Raw genomic sequence first — 27,477 nt, 5'->3', positions numbered from 1 at the left:
AGCGATGTTTTGTGAAAGGGTACTCACATTTGGCCAATTTAATGTAGTTCTTTGAAGAGGATGTACCATACATTTCCAGAAAGCACTTATTAAAGAGCATAAATAGGTCTTTATTGGGCTGGGGAGCTGTAATGTACCATTTGAATTGGGGCTACAACTTCTTCCCATTTTGGTAAATGACTTGGCTGAAAGCAAAACACGTGCGATTGCTGAATCTCCTAATGGCACAAAGACAGGTAGGAACAGATATTGTGAAGAGGACGCAGGAGAAGGGCGTGGGCAAAGATAATGCAAGTGGAGTACATAGAACATTACAGCACAGTACAGGCCCTTCACCCCTCGATATTGTGCCAGCACATATGGTATATTCCTCAAAAAAAATTACTAAACCCTCCCTACCCCATAACCCTCTATTTTTCTTTCATCCGTAGAACGTTAAGGAAATGGTAAATTGTCTTTTTTGGGAGGAAACATTTAAAAAAGTCTATCTTGAGAGGTCTGAGGGATCTGGGTGTCTCTGCACGATTCACTGAGGGCTAGTCCAGCAGGCAATGAGGAAAATTAACCAAATAACACTGTTTATTGCCAGGGTGTTACGTCGCAGGACAGCAGCAATATAAATTCACCAAGAGACTGTTTATTGTTTTTCTTTTAAAACAATATATTTATTTCTAACTACTAATAACTTAGCTAACTTAACCCTGACTACACACGAAATACTTGTGTGTGTGTGTGTGTGTGTGTGTGTGTGTGTGTGTGTGTGTGTGTGTGTGTGTGTTGGTCGTCCTTCGGTTCGTAGAAGACATTGTTGTGCAGTTCATCTGTGGACACGAAGGTGACTCTGCAGTCCCAGTCTAGAAGAGAGGAGTCTAGCACAATCGTGGCACTGGAAGTCTGTTATTGTATTAACTGTGGCTTCTACTTCATGACACCATTCACAGTTTTCCATCAGTTTTTGGCAGCGCCTGTCTTCAAAACTGGTGTAGGCTTCACAACACAGGGCTCACCAGCGGGATCTCTCAGCAGCCACTGCTTCTCGTTCTCTTGGCTGGATGCCACAATAGTGTAAGGTTTCCTTCACAGCATCTTTATAGCACTTGCATGGACGACCTTGAGGATGGAACGGGTGACACGCATGCGGAATTTCCCCAGTTTTTTTGATGTGACGTTGGTCCAGAGTCCAGGTCTCACATCCGTATAGGAGAGAAGGGATGATTACAGCTCTGTAGACTTTCAGCTTTGTGGAGATGTAGACATTGTGTTGATTGAGCACTCTGGTACGCAGCCTCCCCAGGGCCTCAAATACTTGGGGAGCATCATCTAAAGTGATGCGTCTTTGGACAAAGCAATTGACTCCAGGGTGTGTAGAATACCCAAACCATTTTAGCTTAGGCACAATTCTGGAAAGTCAGTCCAAAGTTCAGTCTTAGAAATCCTTTGCTCAAACTCAGACTTTTAAACTGTTGCACAAAAGTGATCAAGGACGTGAGAAACTGGGTGATCAGACTGCCAGAGAACTCACAAATCCTTGTTGAGTTGCTTCCAGAAAAAAAAATGGCCTTTCATACGAATAGTGGTAACAACTCCCCTTTTCCTTGCATAGGGGAAATGAAATGTGTGACTTCCATGAGTTTTCCAAAACCCAAACATGGGTTAGATCAATGGTTCTCAACCTTTTTCTTTCTACTCACAGACCACTTGAAGTAATCCCTGTGCCATAAGTGCTCTGTGATTAGTAAGGGATTCCTTCAGGTGGGATGTGAGTAGGAAGGGAAGGTTGAGAATCACTGCTCTAGACCCAATTGTTACTGAAATATTTTGCTTGAGAATAATTGTCATTGGTCTATTTCCTTTGGAGTTCTGAAACTGTGCACATAACGAGTCAATTAGGGACAATTAAAACAGCAGTTTTCAAACCATTTCTTTCCACCCACATCTTAAAGTGGGATGTGAGTGGAAAGAAAAGGTTGAGAATCATTGGATTAGATGAAGTAACCATCACAATGGTCACGATCCAATGAAGCAATTCTCTTGCTTCCTTTACCCAGATATGGGTCAATCAAAATGACCATTAAAATGGTCATATTCCCCTGACAAGGAGAATCTGCAGAATTGTCCATTTCACACAGTCATTCCACCTGTGTTCATTAGATGACTGGCTGATCAATACTGAATCCTGTTTCTTTAAGTGTCCCAACCACATGACTCATTATCACATGACTCTCTCTCACCATCTGTTTTTCCTGAATAAACAACCATTGTTCTTGGTTGTTCTTCCAGAGCATCACTTTGGTACTGTAAAGTATTGACTATAAACAATCTGTCTCTGCAAGCTGTGAATGGGTTACAGCTTGCACAAATCCTTAAAATGACAGTTATGCTAAATGAAATGTGAGCTTGTAATAAGGGGAATTGAATGCAAAATTGGGAGGTGTGAATATGCTTTAGGCATGAAGGGCTTTGTTGAGACCTCATCTAGAGTACTATGTTCAGTGTTAGTCTCTTTACTTAAGGAAAGATGTAAATCACTGGTTCTCAACCTTTTTCTTTCCACTCACATCCCACTTTAAGTAATCCCTATGCCATGGTGCTCTGTGATTAGTAAGGGATAGCTTAAGGTGGGATGTGAGTGGAAAGAAAAAGTTTGAAAACTACTCTTTTTAATCGTACCTTATTGACTCGTTATGTGCACAGTTTCATAGCTCCAAAGAAAATGGACCAATGACAATTTTTCTCAAGCAAAATATTTCAGTAACAATTGGGTCGAGAGCAGTGATTCTCAACCTTCCCTTCCCACTCACATATCACCTTAAGCCATCTCTCACTAATCACAGAGCACCGATGGCATAGGGAATACTTAAAATGGTACTGAGTGGAATGAAAAAGGTTGAGAACCACTGATGTAAATAAAGCAGTACTCCCCTTAAACATTTCATCTTTCTATGTCCTCATGAGCCTTGTCTCATCCAACCTCAGTGGAAAAGCCTGTTATCATTTACCCCTCATAATTTTAAATACTTCTACCAAATCTCCCCTCATACTCCGATACTCCAGGGAATAAAGTCCGAACTTGTTAACCTTTCCCGAGAACTCAGTTCCTCAAGCCTTGGCAACATCCTTGTACATTTTCTCTTATTGATATCTTTCCTGTAGTTAGATGACTAAAACTGCACACAATACTCCAAACTTGTCCTCCCCAATGTCTTATACAACTTTACCATAATATCCCAACTCCTATACTCAATACTTTGATTTATGAAGGCCAAGGTCCCAAAAGCTCTCTGTACAACCCAATCCACCTGTGATGCCACTTTCAGGGAATTATGTATCTGTATTCCCAGATCCCTCTGTTCTACCGCACTCCATAGTTCCCTACCATTAAGTCCTACCTTAGTTTGTCCTCCCAAAGTGCAACACCTTATATTTGTCCACATTCAATTCTATCTTTCATTTTGCAGCCCATTTTCCAGCCAGTCCAAATATTACTACAAGGTTTAGGAGCTTTCCTTGCTGTCCTTGACACCTCTAATCTTAGGGTCATCTGCAAACTTGCTGATCCAATTTAGCTCATGATCATCCAGATCATTGATATAGATAACAAACAAGAATGGTCCCAGCACCGATCCCTGAGGCACACCACTAGTCACAGGCCTCCAGTCCGAGAGACAATCGTCCACTACCACTCTGTGGCTTCTCCCACAAAGCCAATTTACCACCTCATCAGAAACAATTTACTGGAGTAATTCCTGGAATGGGCAGGTTTATTTTGCGAGGAAAGGCTGACCAGGCAAGCTTATATCTCACTGACATTTGTTTGGATGTGAGGGGACTTAATGGGCAACACTATTAGCGTAGTGGTTAGTGTTACGCTGTTACAGCACCAGCGACCTGGGTTCGAATCCCGCAGTCTGTAAGGAGTTTGTACGTTCTCCCCATGTCTGCGTGGGTTTCCTCCAGGTGCTCTGGTTTCCTCCCACCCTTCAAAACGTACCGGGGTTGTAGGTTAACTTGGGTGTAATTAGGTGGCACGGGTTTAAACGAACAGAATTGGCTTCAACTGTGGTGCAAATAAAATAAAAACAATTAATTGTAATGTTTATAACCCTGAGCAATCTTGACAGGGTGGTTGTAGAGAGGCTGTCTCTTCCTGTGGGAGAGTTTGGGACAAACAGTGGTTTATGTAAAACAGTGGTTCTCAACCTTTTTCTTTCCATTCAGTGATTAGTAAGGGATAACTTAAGGTGGGATGTGAGTGGGAAGGTTAGGTTGAGAACCACTGCTCTAGACCCAATTGGTACTGAAATATTTTGCTTGAGAAAAATTGTCATTGGCCCATTTCCTTTGGAGTTCTGAAACCGTGCATATAACGAGCCAATTAGGGACAATTAAAACAGTGATTCTTAACCTTCCCTTACCATTCACACACCACCTTAAGTAATCCCTTACTAATCACAGAGCACCAGTGGCACAGGGATTACTTAGAGTGGAAAGAAAAAGGTTGAGAACCACTGGTGTGAAACAAAAGGGGGTTTCCCATTTAAAACAGATGAAAAAAAAGGTTAGAACTCAGGATCTGTGGAACTCTGTTTCTTATAGGACAGTGGAATATTTTTAAGGCAGAGGTGGATAGATACTTCAAGGGGGAAAGGTTACCAGGAATGTGGAGCTGACATTCCAATCAGATCAGCCATTTTATTGACCAGTGAAGTAGGTTTGAAAGATTAATTGACATACCCTGCTCCTATTTCATATGTTTGGAGAGAACATAGAAACCTACAGCACAGGCTCTTCGGCCCATAGTGTTGTGCCGACCCAATAACCCACTCTAACAACTGCCTAGAATTTCCCCACTGTGTAACCCTCCATTTTTCTCAACTCCTTGTACCTGTCTAATAGTCTCTGAAAAAACCCAATTGTCCCAGCCTCCACCACTGTTACCAACAGCACATTCCATACATCCTCCCCTCTCTGTGTGAAGAACTTCCCTCTTACATATCCCCCCCCCCCCCCCCCCACCGTACTTACTCTCAAGCACCTTAAAACTATAGCCCCTCATGTTGGCCATTTCAGCCCTGGGGAAAAAGCCTCCAGCCATCCACACGATCAATGCCACTCATCGTTTTGTCCACCTCTATCAGGTCACCCCTCATCCAACATCGCTCCAAGGAGAAAAAACCAAGTTCATTCAGCCTACCTTCAGAAGGCGTGCTTTCCAATCCAGGAAGCATCCTTGTAAATGTCCTCTGCACCCTCTATGATGTGATGTGGGTTGCTTGGCATTCCTCCAGCAGTGCCAGGATCAAGAACTGTGGAGAAGGGAAACAAATGCAGATTCTCCATGCCTCCCCTTCAACACCCAGTAATCTTTCCTGTGATATATTGCTGCTGTGATTCTGCATCCACTCCATGTCCAGGGCATGGCCATCTCACTTCCTTTCTACAGGGGCTCTATCGAGAGCGTCCTGGCCGGCTGCATCACAGCGTGGGTACGGTTGCTGCAGAGAAATGGATCGGAGGTCAATCCACAGGACCATAAGAGCGGCAGAGAGGATCACTGGGGTCTCCCTCCCCCCCCCCCCCCCCCATTGACGTGATCTACTGGGATCATTATCTGAAGAGGGTGTGCAAAATCACTGAGGTCCCCTGCACCCTGCACCCTGCACACAGCATCTTTCAGCAGCTCCCATCGGGGAAAAGATCCAGGAGGATCAGAGCCAGCACCACCAGGCTGAGGAACAGCTTCTTCCCGCGCGGGCAGTGAGAATGCTGAACGACCCAAGGAACTGCTCACATTCACCCTCTGAGACTCTCATATCCATGAAACAATATTTATTTATTTATTTGTATATATGAATATTGTTTGTCTGTATCTATGTTCTGTCTGGATGTGTGTCTACATGTTTGGCCCCGAGGGCCGGAGAACACTGTTTCGTCAGGTTGTACTTGCACAATCAGATGACAACAAACTTGACTACAGTGAATGAGTTAGCTGCAGTACTACAGGTCTCTGCAGAGGGGAATGCCTGGTTCCCCACTTGAACAACGCTGCCACCTGCTGCCCTGTTATCTACTCTACTGCAGGTCTTTCCTATCTGTTTTTGCATCTTTTTAATATTGTGGTGAAAAGGGAATATTGTAGAATTGTTGAATTTAATGATAGCTCATCAAGGTTATTCTGATGAGGGTTCTGAAATATTTCTTGGCTTTTTTACAGTATAAGTGAACAAAGCAATTTGAATCCTGTCACAGCCATTGCCCATGTCATGATCGTACTGCCACTCTCCCTTTCTGGGTAAGTGCTTTGTTTTAAGTAACCCATTTCTGTAAGAATTCAACTTGTTCTGTATCAAAGGAACCAGAAGATTCATTGGCTAGTGCAGTGTCTCTCAACCTTTTTTCTTTCCACTCACATCCCACTTCTAAGTAATCCCTGTGCCATCGATGCTCTGTGATTAGTAAGCAATTGCTTAAGGTGGGGTGTGAGTGGGAAGGGAAGGTTGAGAATCACTGCTCTCGACCCAATTGTTCTTGATATTTTGCTTGAGAAAAATGGCCATGGGCCCAGTTCCTTTGGAGGTCTGAAACTGTGCACATAACGAGCCAATGAGGGACGATTAAAACAGGGGTTCTCAAACTTCCTCCCACCATCCAAAAACATACCAGTCAATAGGGTGTAAATTGGATGGCATGGACTCATGGGCCGAAATGGCCTGTAACCGGGCTGTAGGTCTAAATTTATAATTTAAAAAACATTTAATTTAAAAAAAAATATATAACTCATTGGGAATGTGAAGTAATTTATTTGTTGGATTTTGTTTACCACTGACCCTTTCTGCATTTCACAGATTTGTTACACCTCATTATGTCTTTTTTGGGGGTGAAATTATGGGAGAGAGTGCAATGAAAACAGAAGACCATGTGGGGAGCATTGTTGATTACGAATTAACGGCAAGTATATGACCCTCAACAGTTCTCAATTTTACTTGCGGCTGGCTAGCGGTTATTATCCATCCCAAATTGCTTCTGATCTCAGGAGGCGGTTACACCAGCCACATTAGCAATGGGACTGGAGGTACAGTTGGCAGAAAATTGAGTTTTGAGGGTAATCTGGTGGTTTCATTACTGAGACTTGCTTTATAATTCCAGATTTCTTTCATTGCTGTAATTTAAATTCCTGGAGCTGTTGCAGTGGGAAGCAAACTCATCTCTCCAGGCCTTTGGATACTAATCTAGTATCACAGCTGCTATATCCACCTCACTCCTAAATGACTGAGGACTGAAGTTCAACAGTCAAAACACAGAAATACGGGAGGAACTCAGGGGGTCTCTCAGTGTCCATAGATAAGGATATTAAGGTTTCACTTATGCCTTGATGAAGGGCTTAGGCCCGAAATATCGATGACATATCTTTACCTCCTACAGATGCTGCGAGACCCGCCCAGTTCCTCCAGCAATTACTCTGTTTTGATTACAGGTATTCCCCGACCTACGACCGTAATTGGGACCAAAGGATCGGTTGTATTGCGAAATGGACATAAGTTGGAATTGTGCCCACGCGCGTGGAGTGCCAAAGTCTTCAAGCAAACTTTTTAATCAAATCTCTTTTTTAATTTTAGATTTGACGATAACAACTTAAAGCTTCCTGAATTTGTCGATCAACCTTGGCAAATCTTTCCACATTCTGGCCCATGGAAGTGAGCTTTGCCTGAGTGCACTGATACAGCAAAGTTTTGCCCTCAAAGTGTATGGCTCAGATATAGCTGTAGATCCTTGACATGACTGCGGAATTGCTGAATTTACCCCATTGTGCAATGGAATTACATATTGAGATTGTATTTGCAAGTTTTACCAGACTTTGATGATTTTTGTTGAATGGTCCAACTTACCATTTTAGCTTTAATGGGTTGAGAATGCTTGCGACCCATCCTTCAGTGGTTAAACCCGTCAGACTGAAGATCATGAACCCATTCACTGCTAAATGTTACAGCACTCTCTGATCTCACTAATTTCTGCATAGCAGTCAACACAATTAAGAACTGCATTAAAAGTGCCATTTAAATCATGTCTTATCAAACAACTGGCCTGCTGCCATTTTCCCACACCTTGATGAAGGGCTCTAGCCCTAAACGGCGGATAGGTATTTTTGCCTTTGCTACATAAAGGACACTGCTTGACCTGCTGAGTTTCTCCAGCATCGTGTTTTTACTGAACAAACAACTTGCAGCTTTTCCAGAATGTGCCTATAATTTTGGGGTGACAAACATTCCAACAAGAAACAGACACCTTTGATTTTGCTTTTGAACTGTGGCCTGTACAGCGTGGTGGAAGAGGTTTGCTTGACCTGTTGCCAGCTGTGCTTAAACCTGTTCATGGCAAGAGGAGAACTGGAGTTAACTGTCCACCTCTCTCATTCTCTCAGGTGCTGAACACAGGAAAAGCTCTGAAAACCTTGAGCTCTGCTTTCCTGAACATCCGATGGCCTCATGAGATCAGCAATGGCAAATGGCTGCTCTACCCAATGAAGATCGAATTTGACGGCAAAGAGAACACGCAGTGCACCCCGCTTCACGCCATCAACTCTCTTAACCTGGTAAGCTTCTCTGTGGCTACGGCTGCCTCTCTTTGTGCAGCGGGACAGAGGTGAAAAAAGGCAGCTCACTCATTTAACAGTGTGAGATAAATTGGCATGTTCTTGCAGTGGAGGTTTGTAATAATGATTTGAATGTGAATGTAGGAAATATGATTAATAAGTTTGTGGATGAAATGAAAGTTGGTGGGGGTGTGAAAAATGAAGGTTATCTAAGGCAGCTATTCTCACCCTTTTTTTGGCTCTGGCCCCTTTAGTACAGCTCAAAGTTTATGGGCCCCCGTCCCCGTGAAGCAGTCAGGTTTTGGCTTCTTCTGTACGTCTCTCCTACCGACTACATAAAAATTTTATGATTTCAGTCTGTAGCCCCCTGCCCCCTTAAATGTGCTGAGCCCACTGGAGGGGGCTGCATGGCTCCCATTGAGAATGGCTAGTCTAAAGCTACAGTTGGAACAAGAATTTCAGGGTTGTATATGATGTCATGTATGTACTCTGACAATAAACCTGGAAGAGCAGAAAAAGCTGGGTGTCGCTTAATCCCGACAAGTGGGGGGTGGTGCATTTTGGCAATCAAATATAGAGAGGAGATCTACATTCAATGGTAGGGCACTAAAACAATGTTGGTGAACAGAGAAACCTGTGGTTCCAAGTCCACCGTGCCCTGAGAGTGGCCACGCAGGTCGATAGGGTAGGGACAAAGGTAGATGGCATGCTCGCCTTCACGGTCAGGGCGTTGGGAAGGAATCATACAATACGTTGTCTGTCAGGTCTGCTGCTGACTGTGTCAGTATGGGGGCAGATCTCTCAATGTTGACACCAGTCCCCGGGTGTTACATGAGCAGGACTTTGCAAGGTCGAGTGGGGTCTGAACTCGGTGCCTCAGACAGTATCAGGTGGGCTGTCTAGTTCTGTCCTTTCTCCGTTTGAATGTAGCAGCAATGCTACAACTGAGTGGTTTGCTTGGGCCGTATCAGAGGGAAATTAAAAGTCAACCATGATATGGGTCTGGAGTTGCAGATGGACCAGACCAGGAAGGCACCCGAGTGAACCAAATGGGTCTTTACGACAATCAGGTTGTTTTGTGGTCATTGTTACCAAGACAAACTGTTGTTTTTCCAGATTATCAACTTGAATTTAAATTTCACGCTAAAAAAGATAAGATTTGAACTCGGGTATCTGATCTTTAAAGCTTCTATCATATGGGACTGAAATTTCTCAAACATCTGTTCTTGGACATCTCCAACCAGCATAGAATAGATAGTGTCAACACATTAGTGAGACTGTACTCAGATCCTGGATCTTACAATAGAAGGATGAATGAAAGAATTGTTATAAAACATTTGTTAGCCTATAGTGGAGTACTGTTTCCAGTTGTGGTCACTGCACTTCTAAAAGGATGTGAAGGACCTTGAGAGTGTACAAAAGATTATCCTGTCTGAGTGGTGGACAAGGATACATTCCATTTTTTCCTGTCATGGCAACAATTCTATGGAAGATGCCATCTTACTGGTGCTACACAAAGCCCTGGAAAACCTGAACAGTAAAGATACATTCACCAGGATGCTCTTTATCAACTACAGTTTGACATTTAACACCATCACCCCGTCAAAACTGATCATCAAACTCCAAGACCTGGGGCTCAACACCCCACTGTGTAATTGGATCCTGGATTTCCTCACCTCCAGATATCAATCAGTGAGGATTGGTAAGAACTTCTCCTCCTCAATCTCCAGCAGTACCAGGGCACCATAGGGCTGTGCTCTTAGCCCCCTGCTCTACTCACTTTACACCTACGACTGTGTGGCTCAGTACGACAATAACAACATCTACAAATTCACCGACGATACCACGGTAGTGGGTTGTATAAAAGAAGGTGATGAGTCAGCTTACAGGAGGGAGATTGAAAACCTGGCTGAATGGTGCACCAACAACAACCTCACACTCATGTCGCCAAAACCAAGGAGCTTCAGGAAGGGTAAACCAGAGGTGTACGATCCAGCGATCATTGGGGGATCAGAGGTGGAGAAGGTGAGCAAATTTAGACCAGAGAACGCTGTTTCGTCAGGTTGTACTTGTACAATCAGATGACAATAAACTTGACTAGGGTGAAATGCTGAGAAATGTGTACTCAATATGGTGAGCTGAAGGGCCTGTTTGTGTGCTGTGTGACTGGGCTAGTTCTGGAGGTGACAGGTTTCAGCTCTGCGGGGTTTGAACAGAGATGCAGAAGTTGCAGCAGAGATGATTGAAAGGGGATGCAAGCAGTCAAGGCTGGAGATTCGCAGGAAGATGGAGAGAGAAGCAGAGTTAATTTTAGAGGAGAAGGGGGCGGAGAGAACAAAGGGTGGAGACTAAGGGCAGACTGAATGACATAAATGGTGATAGCACTGGCTAAGAGGTGGGTGGGGGCTGGAGGTCAAGGCTTCTTACTCACATCTCACCTGTCTGCGGAGCCATAAACAAGGGGTGAATGAGGAGGGGAAGCAAGCATTGCCGGAATGGTAAGATGCAACAAAAGTTCATCTGAAATAGAGAGTTAATCAGGGATTTCAGAGAAGAATTGGAGAGGCACTGGTGGGAGAATCATTTGCAGCAACACAGAGAAGGGCAAGGAAAAGACTGGCGGGATTGTTCTGTTAGAAAACTGACAAATGAGCCAAATGGACTCTTTCCATTGTTCCGAGCCCAGAGGACTCCAAAAACCAACAGAACTTCACCAAAACAATGGTTATTTAAACAGAAATGTTTGTAATCTTCTTCAAACATAATAATATTAATATTTAACTTATTACTATTGACTTAACGCCCTTCCAATTCTAAGTATGTAATTATGTGTTCAGGAAAGTTCTTTGTTTCACTGTTCATTCGTTCACTTTTCACTTCTCCAAGTTCACTGGGATCAGGCAATTTCCATACTGTGCATAGAATTAAACATTTATGATCTTCACCGGGCTCTGGCGCTTTAACTCAAGTTGTTACTACTTAGAGATATTCGTTGTTTGTTGGACACACACAAACTGATCTCCTTCAATCAGCCACTTCAATGACTTGCCGAAGAAACTTGCCCCCCATGGGTTTTCCAAAAGATAACGTCTTCTTCCAGGTCGCCACAGAGTTCTTCTTTTTCCCCTTTTCCAGGAGAAACACATTAACCAGCCACATCCTCTTGTAATTGACTACAAGGGTTTAGAATAGGTTGAACTCAGAACTCAAAACTTGTCTTCAAATGGGGTCTTATAGCAGGAAGGCAAAACTTGCAGGTTCCAGCAGCAACTCCTGCTGTAAACTGAAACTCCACTCTCTCTCTCCAAAGAGAATAGGATGTTTTTTTTTCTCTTTGTTTCCAAAACCACATGACCCCTCTAAGAACAGCAAATTTCAACCAGACTTGGATCGCTGGCATCGGCAAAAGATTAATCTGTTTCTGAGCCTGGACGTCTGTTCCTTTAAAGACAATAGTCCATTTAGATTCCACAACATCGGTCCAATAAACATCTACATGCGAAGTCTTCCTAGACACCCTTCCCGGCTTCTGTAAAGACACTGGCAGACACGAAGTCTATGCTCAGACATAACTCTTGCATTTCAAATGAGATGTCTTTTGTGAAATGCTAATGTCTGTTTGTGAAGTGTACCTAAACTAATACCTAAACTAAGCCCCCACAATCGATCCCTTTTTAAGATATATTTTATCATAATTTTATTAACCCATTCTGTGACATCATGCTGTCATTATTCAGTGCTTCAGGGTGCCACCAAATTCACCTCACTGCAGATGGCTGTGTTACCTGGTGAAACAAATGCTCCAACATCTTTCTCAGTGGGTGGTGGAACGAAGCTTTACAACAGAATTTGAGAAGTGGATCTGGCACAATGTAACGCAATCTCTCTTTGCTCCTGGCAGACATCGAGTGTGAGAAGCCCCGAGAAACCTCATGTAGAACGGCTGCAGGGAGACAATGCAGGTCAGCAACAAATGCCAGCTCACCAGATTGGAAAAAAGAAGAGCCTGACCCTGGTAACTGACCACACTGTTATGCATTCTTGGTGAATGTCGGGAGACGTGAACTAAAAGATATGGTTGAATGAAGTATTTCCTTTATGGGCTAAAAACTGACCTCAGTCCATTCCCATATTAATAAGACCAGAAGACATAGTAGCAGAAGTAGGCCATTCAGCCCACTGAGTCTACCCCACCATTTAATCCTGAGCTGATCCATTTCCCCACTCAGCCCCACTGCCCGGCCTTCCCCCCCATAACTTTTGATGCCCTGGCTAATCAAGGACCTGTCAATATCTGCCTTAAATACCCCCAATGACCCGGCCTTGACAACCACCTGTGGCAACAAATTCCACAGATTTACCACCCTCTGGCTGAAGAAATTCCTCCAAATCTCTATTCTAAGCAGACGCCCTTCAATCTTGTCGCTCTGCCATCACGGATCTGATTTATTCCGTTGTTCCACACATGAGTTTCTATTGAGTTGAATAAATCACCCCCACCACCCCATCACTAATATCTAACAGATGTCTTCCTGTTCACATGTGTGATGCAGCCATGCCAGTTATGATTATTTTGACAATTTATTGACTGAGTTCGAACCACCCCCTCAGCGCTCAAGTGTCCAAAAGTAATCTCAGCATCCCATGTGAGCAGGGAATAAAAGATAAGGAAAATTAAGAGGTTAACTGTGAAGGACAGGATGCATAGATGTAATGTATATGAAGTATAAAAAAGGTAAAGAAATAAAAAGGAAGAAAATGGGAGAAAAGGAGAGTAAGAACATGCAAGGCACAACACTCCAATCAAAGCCCGTGTTAATTCTTCATTTTCCAGCAGAGTTAATGACACAGCAATAAAATGTTTTCTGGAATTTGAACAATTTAATTGCGTTGATCTCATCCCCACAGTAGGTCTCTTTGCAAAATACGTGAGAAATGATCGTATCCACCGTTTCCACTGTCCTGTCAGCCGTAGGAATGAACGTGCAGTTTTGAGCTTGATATTTTACTTCAAACAAGCCAGCCAGTGCATTGAGAAGTTCCAGCCCAAAAGTCAAAGTTTCCATTTTGTGGCCAACCTTCAGGAAAGTCCTGGACACAATTTGATCAAACAGTGATGCACGTAACAGAGCATCCGGGTGTAAATTGCTTGAGTTTCTAATTTTGTAAAACATCTATCCACAGGACTGTGAACGGGGGACTGCGAACTGCATTGTCTTCCAGTGTCCCCTGCAAACCCTGGACACAACCAGATTGAAAATTAGCGCACGCCTATGGAACAGCACTTTTTTGGAGGTAATTTTACAACCCATTGTACCACCAAATCATTCTGGCTTGGAATCGTCCATTGAAACTCTCCCAGCACTGCTTGTGGAGGCTTGTCAATTATGTCACCTCTTTCTAAACCCCGGTGGCCACAACTCCGGGGTTTAAGATTAATTGGAATACGAACAGAATATGAACAGTCACCGGAAAGAGATGTTTAGATAACGATACAGATCAATTGACTGTACTATATATGACAGTGTATTAGTCAACTCTTGTACAAGATGACCCTTAGAATTTCCACTTACAATGTCGGTTTTGAGCTTGTAGAGCTCGTCGAAAGAACCAAAGACTTGTTGATCCAAACCAAGGCTTTTATTAGCAAAAGACCGGAGCTCTTCACAGGTGGCCGACCAGTCCGGAATGATCCGACCTGGCTAGGGACACAACCCTTTAAGGCCCAAACAATAGGTGTGGCTTAGCTCTCAGCCAATCGCTGTAAGCACAGTCTAGATACAGTAACTATATACACTATGTACATTGGTGATAGATCTGTACTATCACATTCACCCCTTCTTGGAGAATTGACCCGGGAAAAAAAAAAAAAAACAAAAACGAGGGAGAGAATGAAAAGGAAGGGGTAGGTCAAGGACTGTAGCGGTCAGGGGGTCTGACCATCCGGCGTGACCGCCGTGGTGCCGGGATTGGGGTCGCTGGAGTGGTGTCACCAGCGGGCTCATCGGGTGCGACTGCTCCGTCGCTCAATTCCCCAGTCGTTTTGTCGGCAGGGTGGCCCGAGTCATTGGGGTGCTGTTGGTCCTTCTGTTGCGGCACGGGGCCTGGAGCATAAGGAGTTGGGGGGTTTGCTGGGTCTACCGCGTCCTGAGCTAGGTCCCGCACCGAAACAGTGTCCTCCCGCCCGTCTGGGAACTCCACGTATGCGTAATGTGGGTTCGCGTGGAGTAGAGTCACTCGGTCGACCAAGGGGTCGTTCTTTGAGTGCCGGACGTGGCGTCGCAAAAGGACGGGGCCAGGGACGGTGAGCCATGCCGGTACAGTGGTTCCCGATTCGGATTTCCTCGGGAAAAGGAACATCCTTTCGTGGGGGGTGGCATTTGTTGCAGTACATAGGAGGGAGCGGATGGAGTGTAAGGCACTAGTGAGAACCTCCTGCCAGTGAGAGGTGGGGAGACCTTTAGACCGGAGAGCCAGTGTAACCGCTCTCCATATGGTGGCATTCTCCCTCTCGACCTGGCCATTACCGCGTGGGTTATAGCTCGTGGTCCTGCTTGAAGCAATACCACACTCCAGAAGGTACTGTTGCAGCTCTGCACTCATGAATGAGGACCCCCTATCACTGTGGATGGAATTGGGGTACCCGAAGATGGTGAAAATACTGTGAAGGGCCTGTATCACTGAGGTGGCAGTGGTGTCTGGGCAGGCCACAGCGAATGGGAAGCGGGAGTATTCGTCGATGGCCGTAAGGATGTAGGTATTACGGTTGGTCGACGGTAGGGGTCCCTTAAAGTCTACGCTAAGACGCTCGAAGGGGCGGGTGGCTTTGATGACGTGGGAGTTATCCGGACGGAAGAAGTGGGGCTTGCATTCGGCGCACACCGAACAGGCTCGGGTCATGGAGCGGATCTCCTCAACTGTGTAGGGTAAGTTGCGCGCCTTGACAAAGTGAGCAAACCTAGTGACCCCTGGATGACAGAGCGCCTCATGGAGTTTCCGTAGTCTGTCCATCTGTATGCTGGCGCACGTCCCCCTGGAGAGCGCGTCAGGCGGGTCGTTGAGCTTACCAGGCCGGTACAGGATGTCATAGTTAAAGGTGGAGAGTTCGATTCTCCATCTGGCGATTTTGTCGTTTTTTATCTTACCACGCTGGGTGTTGCTGAACATGAAGGAGACCGCGCGTTGATCAGTCAACAGTGTAAAGCGCCTCCCAGCGAGGTAATGTCTCCAACGACGTACCGCTTCAACTATGGCCTGGGCCTCCTTCTCGATCGAGGAGTGTCTACTCTCCGGACCCTGGAGTGTTCTGGAGAAGAAGGCTACAGGCCGACCGGCCTGGTTCAAGGTGGCTGCCAGGGCGAAGTCGGATGCATCGCTCTCGACTTGAAACGGGACAGACTCATCGATCGCGTGCAGCGTCGCAGCAGCGATGTCAGATTTGATTCGATCGAAAGCCGCTGTGGCTTCGGTCGAGAGGGGAAAAGAGGTGGTCTTGATAAGAGGACGTGCCTTGTCGGCGTAGTTTGGAACCCATTGGGCGTAATAAGAGAAAAGGCCCAGGCAGCGTTTGAGAGCTTTCTGGGTATGTGGGGGGGGTAAGTCCATTAAGGGACGCATGCGGTCAGGATCTGGCATGACTATCCCGTTTTCCACCACACAACCTAGAATAGCGAGTCGTGTGGTCCGGAAAACACACTTGTCCAAATTGTAAGTCAGGTTTAGCTGACGGGCAGTTTGAAGAAATTTGTCTAGGTTGGCGTCATGGTCCTGCATGTCGTGGCCACAGATGGTGATATTGTCCAGATACGGGAAGGTAGCGGTTAGCCCGTTCTGGTCCACCATCCTGTCCATTTCCCGCTGGAAGACCGCGACACCATTTGTGACCCCGAATGGTACCCTGAGAAATTGATATAGCCGCCCATTCGCTTCAAAGGCCGTGAATGGTCGGTCCTCGCAGCGGATCGGGAGCTGGTGGTAGGCCGAACGTAGGTCAATAGTGGAGAAAATGCGGTACTGGGCGATCTGGTTCACCACATCCGTGATGCGTGGCAGGGGGTACGCATCCAGGAGTGTGAAGCGGTTAATGGTCTGGCTATAGTCGACCACCATCCGTAGTTTTTCCCCATTCTTGACAACCACCACCTGGGCTCTCCAGGGGCTTGAACTGGGTTCGATGATGCCCTCATCCAGCAATCTACGCACCTCACTCCTAATGAATTGCCTGTTTTCGTAACTATATTGCCGACTTTTGGTGGCCACAGGCTTCCAGCCAGGGGTGAGGTTTGCGAAGAGTGCTGGCGGGGCAATCCGGAGTGTGGAAAGGCCGCAGGATTGGCCCCGGGGCACGGGGGCGGGTTGCTCGGGTGCTTCGGGAGTGGGGCGATGGCAGACCGAGAGGGGGGCGTGGGGTCCCCCAAAGTGTAGGGACACCGTTTGGAACTGACACTGGAAGTCTAATCCCAGCAACACTGGGGCGCACAATTGGGGAAGGACGAATAATTTAAAGTGGGTGACCGTCACGCCCTGTACTTCCAGCGTGGCGATGCAATACCCCTTTATCCCAGTAGAGTGCGACCTCGTCGCTAATGAGATCCTCTGGGTAGTGGGGATAATGTCAAGTCCCCAACGGAGGGCCAGATGTGGCTGGATAAAACTGTCAGTTGACCCAGAGTCAAATAAGCAATTGGTGTAGTGTCCATGCACTTTAATCAGTTCCATTGCTCTGGTGAGGGGATGAGAGCATTGCTGGTTTAATGTTATTGAAGCAGTTGACAGGCGAGTTTTGCGCGATGACGTCACACAACGGGATGACGTAGTCAACGCTCGAGGAGAAGGTTGGAGAACCTCCCGGAAGTGCTGTTGTGGCAGGTGAATGGTAAGTAGTGGGGTTTGTAGTTGCTCGTGATCGGTGGTCGGGCCCTGGCGGTCGTCAGCGATGGACGCTAGGGTGAGCACCTGGTTGGCCGCGGGGGTGGCTGCGGCGGCGGTAGCGTCGGCCCCGGGGGTGTCTGTGGCGGCAGCAGCAGCGGCGGTAGCGTCGGCACCGGGGGTGTCCGTGGCGGCGGCAGCAGCGGCTGTAGCGTCGGCCCCGGAGGTGTCCGTGGCGGCGGCAGCAGCGGCGGTAGCGTCGGCCCCGGGGGTGTCTGTGGCGGCGGCGGCAGCAGCGGCGATAGCGTCGGCCCCGGGGGTGGCTGTGGCGGCGGCAGCAGCGGCGGTAGCGTCGGCCCCGGGGGTGTCCGTGGCGGCGGCAGCAGCGGCGGTAGCGTCGGCCCCGGGGGTGGCTGTGGCGGCGGCAGCAGCGGCGGTAGCGTCGGCCCCGGGGGTGTCCGTGGCGGCGGCAGCAGCGGCGGTAGTGTCAAGTGTTCCGCACGGGGGCGAGAGGCAGGCCATCACCATGGTTGCGACGGTGGGTTGCCCCTTCCGGGTTCGGCGTCTCCGTGACGTCAGGCGTTGCCGTGCAGGGGAGCCCTCGCTCTCATTGGACGAGAGCTCCGGGGAAGAAGAGTTTGAATGGGATAGTGGCGGTTGAGCTTCACACGAGGCACTGTGTTTGCTGGCGGCCATTTTAGACCTACAGACTGCAGCAAAGTGGCCCTTTTTAAGGCACTTCTGGCACTTGGCTTTTCTTGCTGGGCACTGGGACCTGCTGTGCTTGTCCCTCCCGCAGAAATAACATTTCGGGTTCGCACGGGGCAGGGTAGCAGCAGCCGACAGGCCGTCAGGGGTAGGGTAGAAGGGCACTTTACTCACATCAGAACGAGGGGTCCAGTCCCTAGAGAGCTCGGTGGACTTTAAGGCTGCATCCTCCATTGTGATTGCAATCCGGGCCACGTCCTCTAGTTTTTCTACCCCTTGTTCGAGCAAACGCAGCCTCACTTCGTTTGATCGGAGCCCGGCCACATAGGCATCCCGGACGAGGTCGCTAGTGATCTCGGCAGCAGTTTTGTCCACACAGTTACAGTCCTTGCCCAACGCCTTTAATACTTGTAAATATGCCCTGCTGGACTCGCCGGGCTGTTGTTTCCTCGACGCAAGCATGAGCCGGGCATGAACTCTGTTCACCGGTTGATCATACAGTTCCTTCAGTACCTTTATGGCTGCGGTGTAAGTGGTCTCATCCTGGATGTTCTCGTAGACTCTCAAGGACACCATAGACAGCAATGCTGTTAGACGCTGGTTATCCTCCTCTACCTGAATGAATCTCAGGAAGTTTTCAAAGTTCAGCAGCCAGAACTTAAAGGCTTTGAAGGCTGTAGCTGACTGTGGGTCGATATCAAGTTTTTCTGGCCGAGTTAAACGCTCCATCCCTTTCAAAAAAAAATTCTTTTTGCTAATAAAATTGTAGAGCTCGTCGAAAGAACCAAAGACTTGTTGATCCAAACCAAGGCTTTTATTAGCAAAAGACCGGAGCTCTTCACAGGTGGCCGACCAGTCCGGAATGATCCGACCTGGCTAGGGACACAACCCTTTAAGGCCCAAACAATAGGTGTGGCTTAGCTCTCAGCCAATCGCTGTAAGCACAGTCTAGATACAGTAACTATATACACTATGTACATTGGTGATAGATCTGTACTATCACAGAGCTATACTCACTGCATAAGATGACCCCAAGTCTGGCACTTAGCACTGACCAGTGGAGTGATGGTGTCACAATATTTTAAAAGCAAATTACCCAGTAAAAGTTTACATTTTATTAGCATATTTTAAAATAAAACACTGACAGCTCCTTTAACAAGCCATGTAAAGCCTGTACAGAGCCGACCACAGTTGGACTAGGTGGATAGACTCCGTGGGGGAGCTCTGAGACTTTGCTGTTAAGGTCTACAACTTGGTGCAGGGGAGCGCTGAGACTTCGCTGTCAAGGTTCAGATTTTATACTTTGCGTAAAAGACGACCCCTGGTTTTGAGGTGAAATTTTTAAGTTTCTTCTCGTCTTATACACTGGCATATATGGTAATTCAATTTTAAAGTTGGCATCAGTAGCCTTCTCCTGTGGCTGTCCATTTCCAATTGTATCAATACCTGAAGCACAACTGACGTGGGTAACTGAAATATCACGTCGATGTGATAAGTATTTTCCTCTTGACTTTGGATTTGGGTCACATTGGGCCAGAGTCAAGATGGGTTGAGTACTGAAGATTTGAAGTTCCAAGATCTGTGCACAGGTTGCAAAGTTCAGCAGTGGTGAAAATGCTGGAACGTTGGCCCACATTCCCTCCTCCCCTCTTCTTGCAAAATGCATGCACATAGATATCAAAGGAAGACGGTCAAGCTTGGCAGGGATGAATACCACACAGTTGAATCATCTCACTTATCTCACCTAAAATATGGGTGAATGAGTTTGTGCTAAAACATTTCCTTTTTGTGCATGCAAACAATGAGGTGCTGGAGGCACTCAGAGGGTCAGGCAGCCTCTGTGGGGAGAAATGGCCAGTCACCATTTGGGACAGGGCCGTTCTTGATAAGCGTAAAATGGTGACTGGCCATCTCTCCTCACAGAGGCTGCTTGATCTGTGTGTGTGTGTGTGTGTGTGTGTGTGTGTGTGTGTGTGTGTGTGTGTGTGTGTGTGTGTGTGTGTGTGCATGCATTTTTCTCTGGCTGGGCTGGCACTGACCTTTGATGGCAGATAGCTCCAGTATCCTGCTCCCCAATGTCAAAACGAGTAGCCTGGGCAGGTGTATGTATTGATAAAAGCTTTTTAAAAAATTTTTAACAATGTGTTGACCTATCTTATTGAAATTACAGGAGTACTCATCGCTCAGTGACATTCGCTTGATCATAAATGCTGACATCAGTGTGAAGTCAAGCATTAAAAACCTCAAGGTGAAGAAGGCTGCTGCACAGGTACGGAAATAACTGCAAGCCCCCTCTTTACCATCAGCATTTAGATCTGACACAGGAGGTTAGGCTTGTGTAGTTTTATTTCAACTTCTGATATTTGGCCATTGCTCTTCTAACCTGCAGTCCAGATACATCATATACAACATTCAGTAAACATCCCATGAAGCTATGTGACCCGACTCTCCTGTAACCATGTCAGGGCAACTTGTGCGCCATATCATTCACTGGGACAAGACCCATGGTCCTTCCGCCTCCTTGCCTCAGAAGGGTCACTTCTATCCAAATTTGCCCACAAATATCTAAAATGCAAACCTGTAACGTGAGTTCTGGTTTTTTAATAACATTCAAAGTCAGTTTCTCTCATTTCCTTCAAAGTTCCGTCATATTTACATTCATTCTTAAAGTTTTCACTGAATTGGTTGCAGCTCTGTCTGCTCCCCACCCCTTTTCCGTTGATTTTCTCCACATCCACTCCTAAAGGTGACCCATTAGACCCCTTCAGTCAAAACTCTTGAAGGAAACACTGAGTTCAGGCGCAAGAGGACAAATGGTACCTTTAATTGCCTGAAAACCTTGTCTCCTTGGAACTTTTCCAAACCCTTCATCATAGACTAAACACACACATCTGCATGAAGATTCAGAATCAGGATTTATTGTCATGAACAAGTCATGAAATTTGTTGTTTTGTGACAGCATCACAGGGTAAACATCTCTATAAACCACCATACAACAAAAAATAAAAGTAGTGCAAGCAAAAGAAAAAAAAATCAAAGTGAGGCCGTGTCTGTGGTTCATTGATCATTCAGGAATCTGATGGCGGAGGGGAAGAAGCTGTCCCTGTGCCGCTGAGTGCTCGTCTTCAGGCTCCTGTACCTCCTTCCCAATGGGAGCAGAGTGAAGAGGGCCTGGCCTGGGTGGTGGGGGTCTTTGAGGATAGAGGCTGCTTTCTTAAGACACCGCCTCATGTCGATGTCCTCGATGGAGTGAAGTCTGGTGCCTGTGATGCTACAGGCAGAGTAAAGAGCCCTCTGGAGATTTTTCTTGCCCTGAGCATTGGCACTTCGGTACCAGACAGAGATGCAACCAACCAGAATGCTTTCCACCTACAGGAGTTTTTGAGAGTCTTTGCTGACGTACCATTGCTACATGACAAGAGATTTCTTTTAAAAAAAAAAGCTTCCAATTCAGGAAGAACACATTAGAATTACCGATTTGATCTTTGACCTCTGCAGGTTATCTTGCTAATATATCCAGAGAAGGCTGGTGCAGCATTTGGCGAAACACCCTGGTTGATTATCCTAATTGCTGTCCTGGCTGGGATCCTGGTACTGGCCCTGCTTGTTTTCCTCCTTTGGAAGGTAAGCACAGATCTGACCCGTTCTACTGAGTGTTGGTGGTTTCACCTATTCACATCTTTTCGACATTTCCTGACCTCTGAGATCTGAGGCTTCAAATGTGAAGAAAACTGCCTTCCCTCCCCCCCCACCCCACCCTTAATGTAGCAATACTGTTTAAAAAATAGTCCATTTGAGCCATTTCATCCCTACATTGTTTACTTGTCGTAACACTGGACCAACATTGCTTCCTTGCAGTGCGGGTTCTTCAAGAGAACAAACAAAGAGGCTAGGTATGAAACTGAATATCACAGGGCCCACCTTCAAACCCAGCCATCTGACCAGGACAAACTGGCCACCGAGGCATAATGCGGTAATTGTAGTGCCAGACCCCTGCTTGTTCTGGGACAAAGGCCTGCTGTGGTCATGCTATTGAATATAGTTTTGTATGCCAGTGGAGCTGGGGGTAGTGCAAGAATTATAAATAAATCTCAGGTTCAGTTCCATCAACAGTTTAAATGATTTGGACGTCTCCCATTGAGAAGAGGAATGTGTCACTCACATCGAACAGCTGAATATTGCCTCATAGGGTGTGGCAGATTCCATAGTTTCAGCCCCCCCCCCCCCCATGAATGAAAGCGAAAAGCTGACCCAACTTGGTTCTCAGCTCAATTCTTCATCAAATCTTCGCCTTTATTGGTGATGCAGGGAATCTCCAACCATCACCTGAGATTAACATCTTCTTGTGTTGCCAAGCCATTAATTCCTTACTGGGTTCCACAGATCATCAGGAATTTTGGTGTTTGGCTGAGGGGAGAAGTTGATGGTTGGAGACTATCTTAACTATTTATGCAGAGATCATTTGAGAGCATTACTGAATACATATTTACCTGCTGCGAAGAGGCAACAGCTGAGATGTTTAAGATGATCCAAGTGTATTCAAGCTCAGTAAATAATCCTTGCACTCCTCGCCACTCCCTGCATTCTGTCTATCATGTGGCAACAATGAATGGGTTTGCGATGTGCGTTGGGCATGCGTTTCTGTTCATTTCTGTGACTTTCCTCTTCACCACACTTTGGGATGTTTGCATTCATCTTCAGTGTAAGAATAGCCTGAGATGCTTTGCATGAAATACCTTTCATTTGATTATTTTATATCCCCAAAGAATCAGATATGTCCTCGCACGTGCTTGCATGTGTATTTTACTAATTGAATGAGCTTTCTCCTCTTTTGGTTGAGGTAATACTCACCTGTGCTGGAGGAGCATTGTGGTTGATTTAATCTGCATGAAGAGCGCCACAAATCATCAGTTCAACTTTAGGAAGTATTAAACTCGATCTCTGTTTCTGTTTCTCCTCCTTTGCTCACTTTCAAGCGTCTCTCTCGAGGTTGCTTCTGAACACACTGGCTCGACCTGCAGGATTCTTTGTAACTGCACATCTTCCTTCAGCTCGAAGAGTTAGTGCACAGGACACGAGGCGTCACCCAGTGCTCAGAATGCAAAGCCAACAGGGGCTTGTGGGGAGGGGTGACAATGTTTGCCACTCTCAAACAAATGCCATTAGAAATCGCTTTAGCATCAAGGGTTTGGACCAGTGTTCTCAACCTTTTTCTTTCCACTCACATCCCACTTTAATCCCAATGCCATCGGTGCTCTGTGATTAGTTAGGGATTACTTAAGGTGGTGTGTGGGTGGAAAGAAAAAGGTTGAAAACCACTGTTTTCCATCGTCCCTCATTGACTCGTTATGTGCAGGGTTTCAGAACTCCAAAGGAAATGAGCCGATGATGATTTTTCTCAAGCAAAACATTTCAGTAACAATTGGGTTGAGAGCAGTGGTTCTCAACCTTCTCTTCCCACCCACATCCCACCTTAAGCCATTCCCTCACTAATCACAGAGCACCGATGGCTTAGGGATTACTTCAAGTGGAATGTGAGTGGAAAGAAAAAGGTTGAGAACCACTGATTTAGACGGTGATAGAAAATGTTCGGTAGATGCCAATATCTGTCAGACCCTCCCAAAGTGCTTTTGAACTGCAAAGAAGTATGGCAGGCAATTTTCTCAGAGTAAAGCACCCACAACCAGCAGTGAATTATTATGCCTTTTACTAATGTCCGTTAAAGCGTAAATATTTGTCAGGTCACTTCTCTTCCTGAATTACCACAGGAAATCTTTTACTTCACTTGAGCGTTGTTTAACGCTGTTGTCAAAGTCTGTGTCACTGAAAAAGCAGCCCTCCCTGAAGTGTCAGTCAAATTTATGTACTCGTGTTTCTGGAATGAGACTTGAACCCTAACCTATAAAGTGAGAGAGTGGTGCTGACTGAGCTGTTGCTGTTCTCCAGTCAGACGTGGGAGTGTGGAGGTCAGCGGGGCGACAGGGGAGAGTCACCTCCAAAGGCAGGCGCCAAGCATTGCCTCGGTCAATGTGACCCTGGCCTGCCTGCAGCCAGATCCCAATTCTTGCGTTTGTTTTGCATGGTGGAGAGAGCAGAAATAAGTTGTGTTCTTTTTGTCCTTTGTAGTGTGGATTTTTTAAGCGTTCCCATTACAACGACACCGTCCCTCAGTACCACGCTGTGCGGATAGGAAAAGAGGAGAGACAGCTGCACGTGGATGAAAAGAAGACACAATATCAGAAGGAATGGATGACTCACTGGGTTGACAGTGACGGCTACTCATGAAGCTTATTTATTTTTATATATTTTAATAAGCAGCTTAAAACAACGCCCTCCCCAACCTCCCAACGAACATGTAATGTTTCTGATTAATTAGCAACTACCAAACTGCACTGAAAATGGACAAAGTGACACTCTGAGATAGTGGGAGTCACAAACTTGAATCCTGAACCCAGAGCAGATGCTTGACTACTTCCTGTCGGCGATAGTCCCGTGATCTCGTTGTGCATTGCGGTGGTGCTTGCTATTGCTGAATCGGAAAACGTGGTGTCATTTGTGCTCGTTTTTAATACCGTGGGTAATAAGCACCCTCCTCTCTGTCAACCCTTGCATTCTCCTCCAAACTAAGCCCTGCTACTAGTTAGCTTACCATTGCAATGCCCTACTTCAGACACCCGATAAAATAATCTGCTATAACTTGGTTTCCAGGCTCAGTGTGAGGGAGAAGCAGCCACTTACCACTGGACACACCTCAGTTGTGACTGTCGGTCCTGACCTGTCAAACAGGATGTGTTGACTGCCCATTGAGCCCGTATTCACAGAGTTGATGTATTTGACTGGCTTTGAGATATTCCCAGTTGATGGCTCCCATGTTGATTTGTTCTAGAGCAAAGAACGTGGCCTTTTGCTTTTCAACCTCTCTCCAGCCAGTCTGATGCCTGTGACACAACAGTTAAAATGCCAGCATTGGTGGAACCCCATGTTACATTGTAATATTTGAGAAACAGTGAAGGGAAATGTGACAACTTAAAGTCTTTCACGAACCAGCTCACGGCTAATCAACTTGTGTAGTCAGTGTGATCACTGCTGTACGGTAAGGAAATGCATCAGCCAATTTAGCACAGAAAGATTTTGCCAAAAGATAACAAAAGAGGCGAATGATGCTTCACACAGGTGGACCACGTGGCTCACTAGCCCCATCCAGTGCTCATGCTCTGCCAGGCTTCCCTCCAACCCATCAGCATGAGCACTGCAGCCAATTCTCTGAGCTGCATTCAGTGACCCAGCTCAGTGAAGGATATTGGAGGTGAAATTCCCACTTCAATGCTATTTAGTTATCTTTCCAAGTTGTGACACCCACCCAGCTTTGCTACACTTGCTGGAGCCAAGGGTTGCAGATCTGAACCAATTAGTTGTGTCCTGCAGTTCCAATTACCTCAATATATGCACACATGTGAATTATTTAGGGAATATTGTGTCCTATTATTTTTAGTATTTAAAGCAAAATTCAGTAATCCTGCCTGCCAGTTAGGAGGAGATGCAGAAAATTGGTCCTGGAAATGTCCTAGATTCAATTTAGGCTCCCTTTGAACACAATTTCCTGCAGGAACCATGTGTGTTAAGGTGCCTGATAACAAAATGCTAACAAAGTTCTTCAAGTCATTGGGTGTTATTTCTGCACTGTGGACCTTCCATCGCTGCCCCATCTTCTTGGGCCTTTAGAAGTATCTTGGTGTCACTACAAGTTTCATTGCAGGATATTTCCTTTTGTCTCTGGGTGGCCGCAGTATTCAACAGGAATAGATAGCCACGGGTTCTGGTTTAGGTTAAGCCACTGGAGAAGGAGGTTTCGGGGTCGGTCTCATCAGAAACATCAAATGGCATCGAGGACAAATTGAGGTAAATCAGGAAATAGTTAGTTGAGGTCTTGGAATTTTACAGCCCACAAAATCAGAGGAATTGAGAGGTCGATGATCCGCTGCAACAACCATGTCCCAGGTGAAGCTGAGTTGGCACAACAAACCTTGTCAGGATGAGGTGAAATTAGAAACAATCCCACTGCATCACATTAAAACATATAAACTAAATGGGAAAAATGTTGTGTTCCTTCTATCACAAACTAGTCAACATTGACAGTAAAACACTAGTCACAAGTTGCATTTCCAAGACAATTTTAGTTAACAGAAAATGTCTGTAACTGTTCTGCCCTCTATTTTTGTGCCTTAACGCGCCTGCTTTCAATGCTCCCTTTTGTTGTACACTTTGCATCTAATGTGTTTAAAGGCAGATGTTCTTTCCCTAATTGTTGATGTTCATTATACTTTATTGCGCCTAGTGATTGACCAGTTCTTACCTTTGACCTGATTTTGTCATTTGATTCGACATTGATGGTTGAGTTAGAGGAGGTAAAAATGATTGGTTCTATGTAGCCATTGTCACTGCTCTTTGGTCTTCTCTCCTGGAGATTTAATGGCACCAGACTCCTGTGCCCCTTTACTCTCATTTTTTTTTCAATTAGTGCAATATGGTGCTGTCCTAAAACCCTCAAACTGGGGTGCTTCAAATTTGGAAATTACCCTACGATGAGCTAACCTCTGCTACACATGCCAACTGATTCCCAAGAAAAGGTTGGAAAGAGACAGGGGAGGGCCAAAAGAAAAAGATCTCAGAGCATTTCATCAAAATATCTGTGTATAAACGCTGACTGATCTCCCATGGCAGTGCCTGAACCACGGTCAAGGCAGGTAGCAAGGGAATAGATAATGGCACACACATTGACTGTAGGTCTCCACTGGTCAATCACTAGTCACGACCCATCACCTGAATGGTTTGACGTCAGGTCAGGTGATAGTGCACTCGTGCAAATACAGCTGTTAAATATGAATATAGCTCAGATAATCAAAGTGTTACATTGAAAAAAAAGTGGTTGTACATAAATCTATATTTGAGTGTTGTTGCTTTGTACATTTTGTTAACAATTTTCATTTCTTTAATGAATGTTTGTCAAGCCATTTACGTATTTAATGTTCAGTTCTCAGAAGTGATTAAAAATTGGAAATATTCAGTTTTGTGGATTTCAGCCTTTGGTTTTTAGTTTAAAAACAGAAAATGCTGGAGATGATCAGGTCAGGCAGCATCTGTGGAGAGAGAAAGAGTGAATGTTTCAAGACATGCAAAGTTACCTCTTTTTATTTCTTCTCAGCTACTGTCTGACCTGTTGAGCATCTTCAGCCTGTTGGGTTTTTGACTCAGATTAGCAAGATCTGCAGTTTTTTTTTCTTTTTGATTGCGGTTTTTCTGATGATAGACAC

The 27,477-nt window shown here is 45.8% G+C and overlaps 1 protein-coding gene across 3 annotated transcripts in view; it reads left to right on the top strand.

The window, feature by feature from the left end:
* The window catches only part of LOC138747457 (integrin alpha-7-like), a 168,297-nt gene extending 141,067 nt beyond the window's left edge, over positions 1 to 27,230 (top strand). For 2 of the 3 annotated variants that reach the window (XM_069906696.1, XM_069906695.1), the window contains exons 18-25: positions 6,215 to 6,292; positions 6,846 to 6,948; positions 8,420 to 8,590; positions 12,492 to 12,605; positions 13,775 to 13,885; positions 20,337 to 20,435; positions 21,665 to 21,790; positions 24,293 to 27,230. In XM_069906696.1, the coding sequence (XP_069762797.1) occupies positions 6,215 to 6,292; positions 6,846 to 6,948; positions 8,420 to 8,590; positions 12,492 to 12,605; positions 13,775 to 13,885; positions 20,337 to 20,435; positions 21,665 to 21,790; positions 24,293 to 24,451 (961 nt within the window). In that variant the 3' untranslated portion in view covers positions 24,452 to 27,230. Of the gene's footprint in view, positions 1 to 6,214; positions 6,293 to 6,845; positions 6,949 to 8,419; positions 8,591 to 12,491; positions 12,606 to 13,774; positions 13,886 to 20,336; positions 20,436 to 21,664; positions 21,791 to 22,024; positions 22,140 to 24,292 lie in introns of all 3 variants that reach the window. The other variant, XM_069906697.1, reaches the window with a different exon arrangement.
* Positions 27,231 to 27,477: the final 247 nt, after the last annotated feature.

The sequence above is a fragment of the Narcine bancroftii genome, chromosome 12 (assembly GCF_036971445.1).
Source record: "Narcine bancroftii isolate sNarBan1 chromosome 12, sNarBan1.hap1, whole genome shotgun sequence".
Taxonomy (NCBI): Eukaryota; Metazoa; Chordata; class Chondrichthyes; order Torpediniformes; family Narcinidae; genus Narcine; species Narcine bancroftii.
This window is presented reverse-complemented; position numbering and strand designations above follow the sequence as displayed.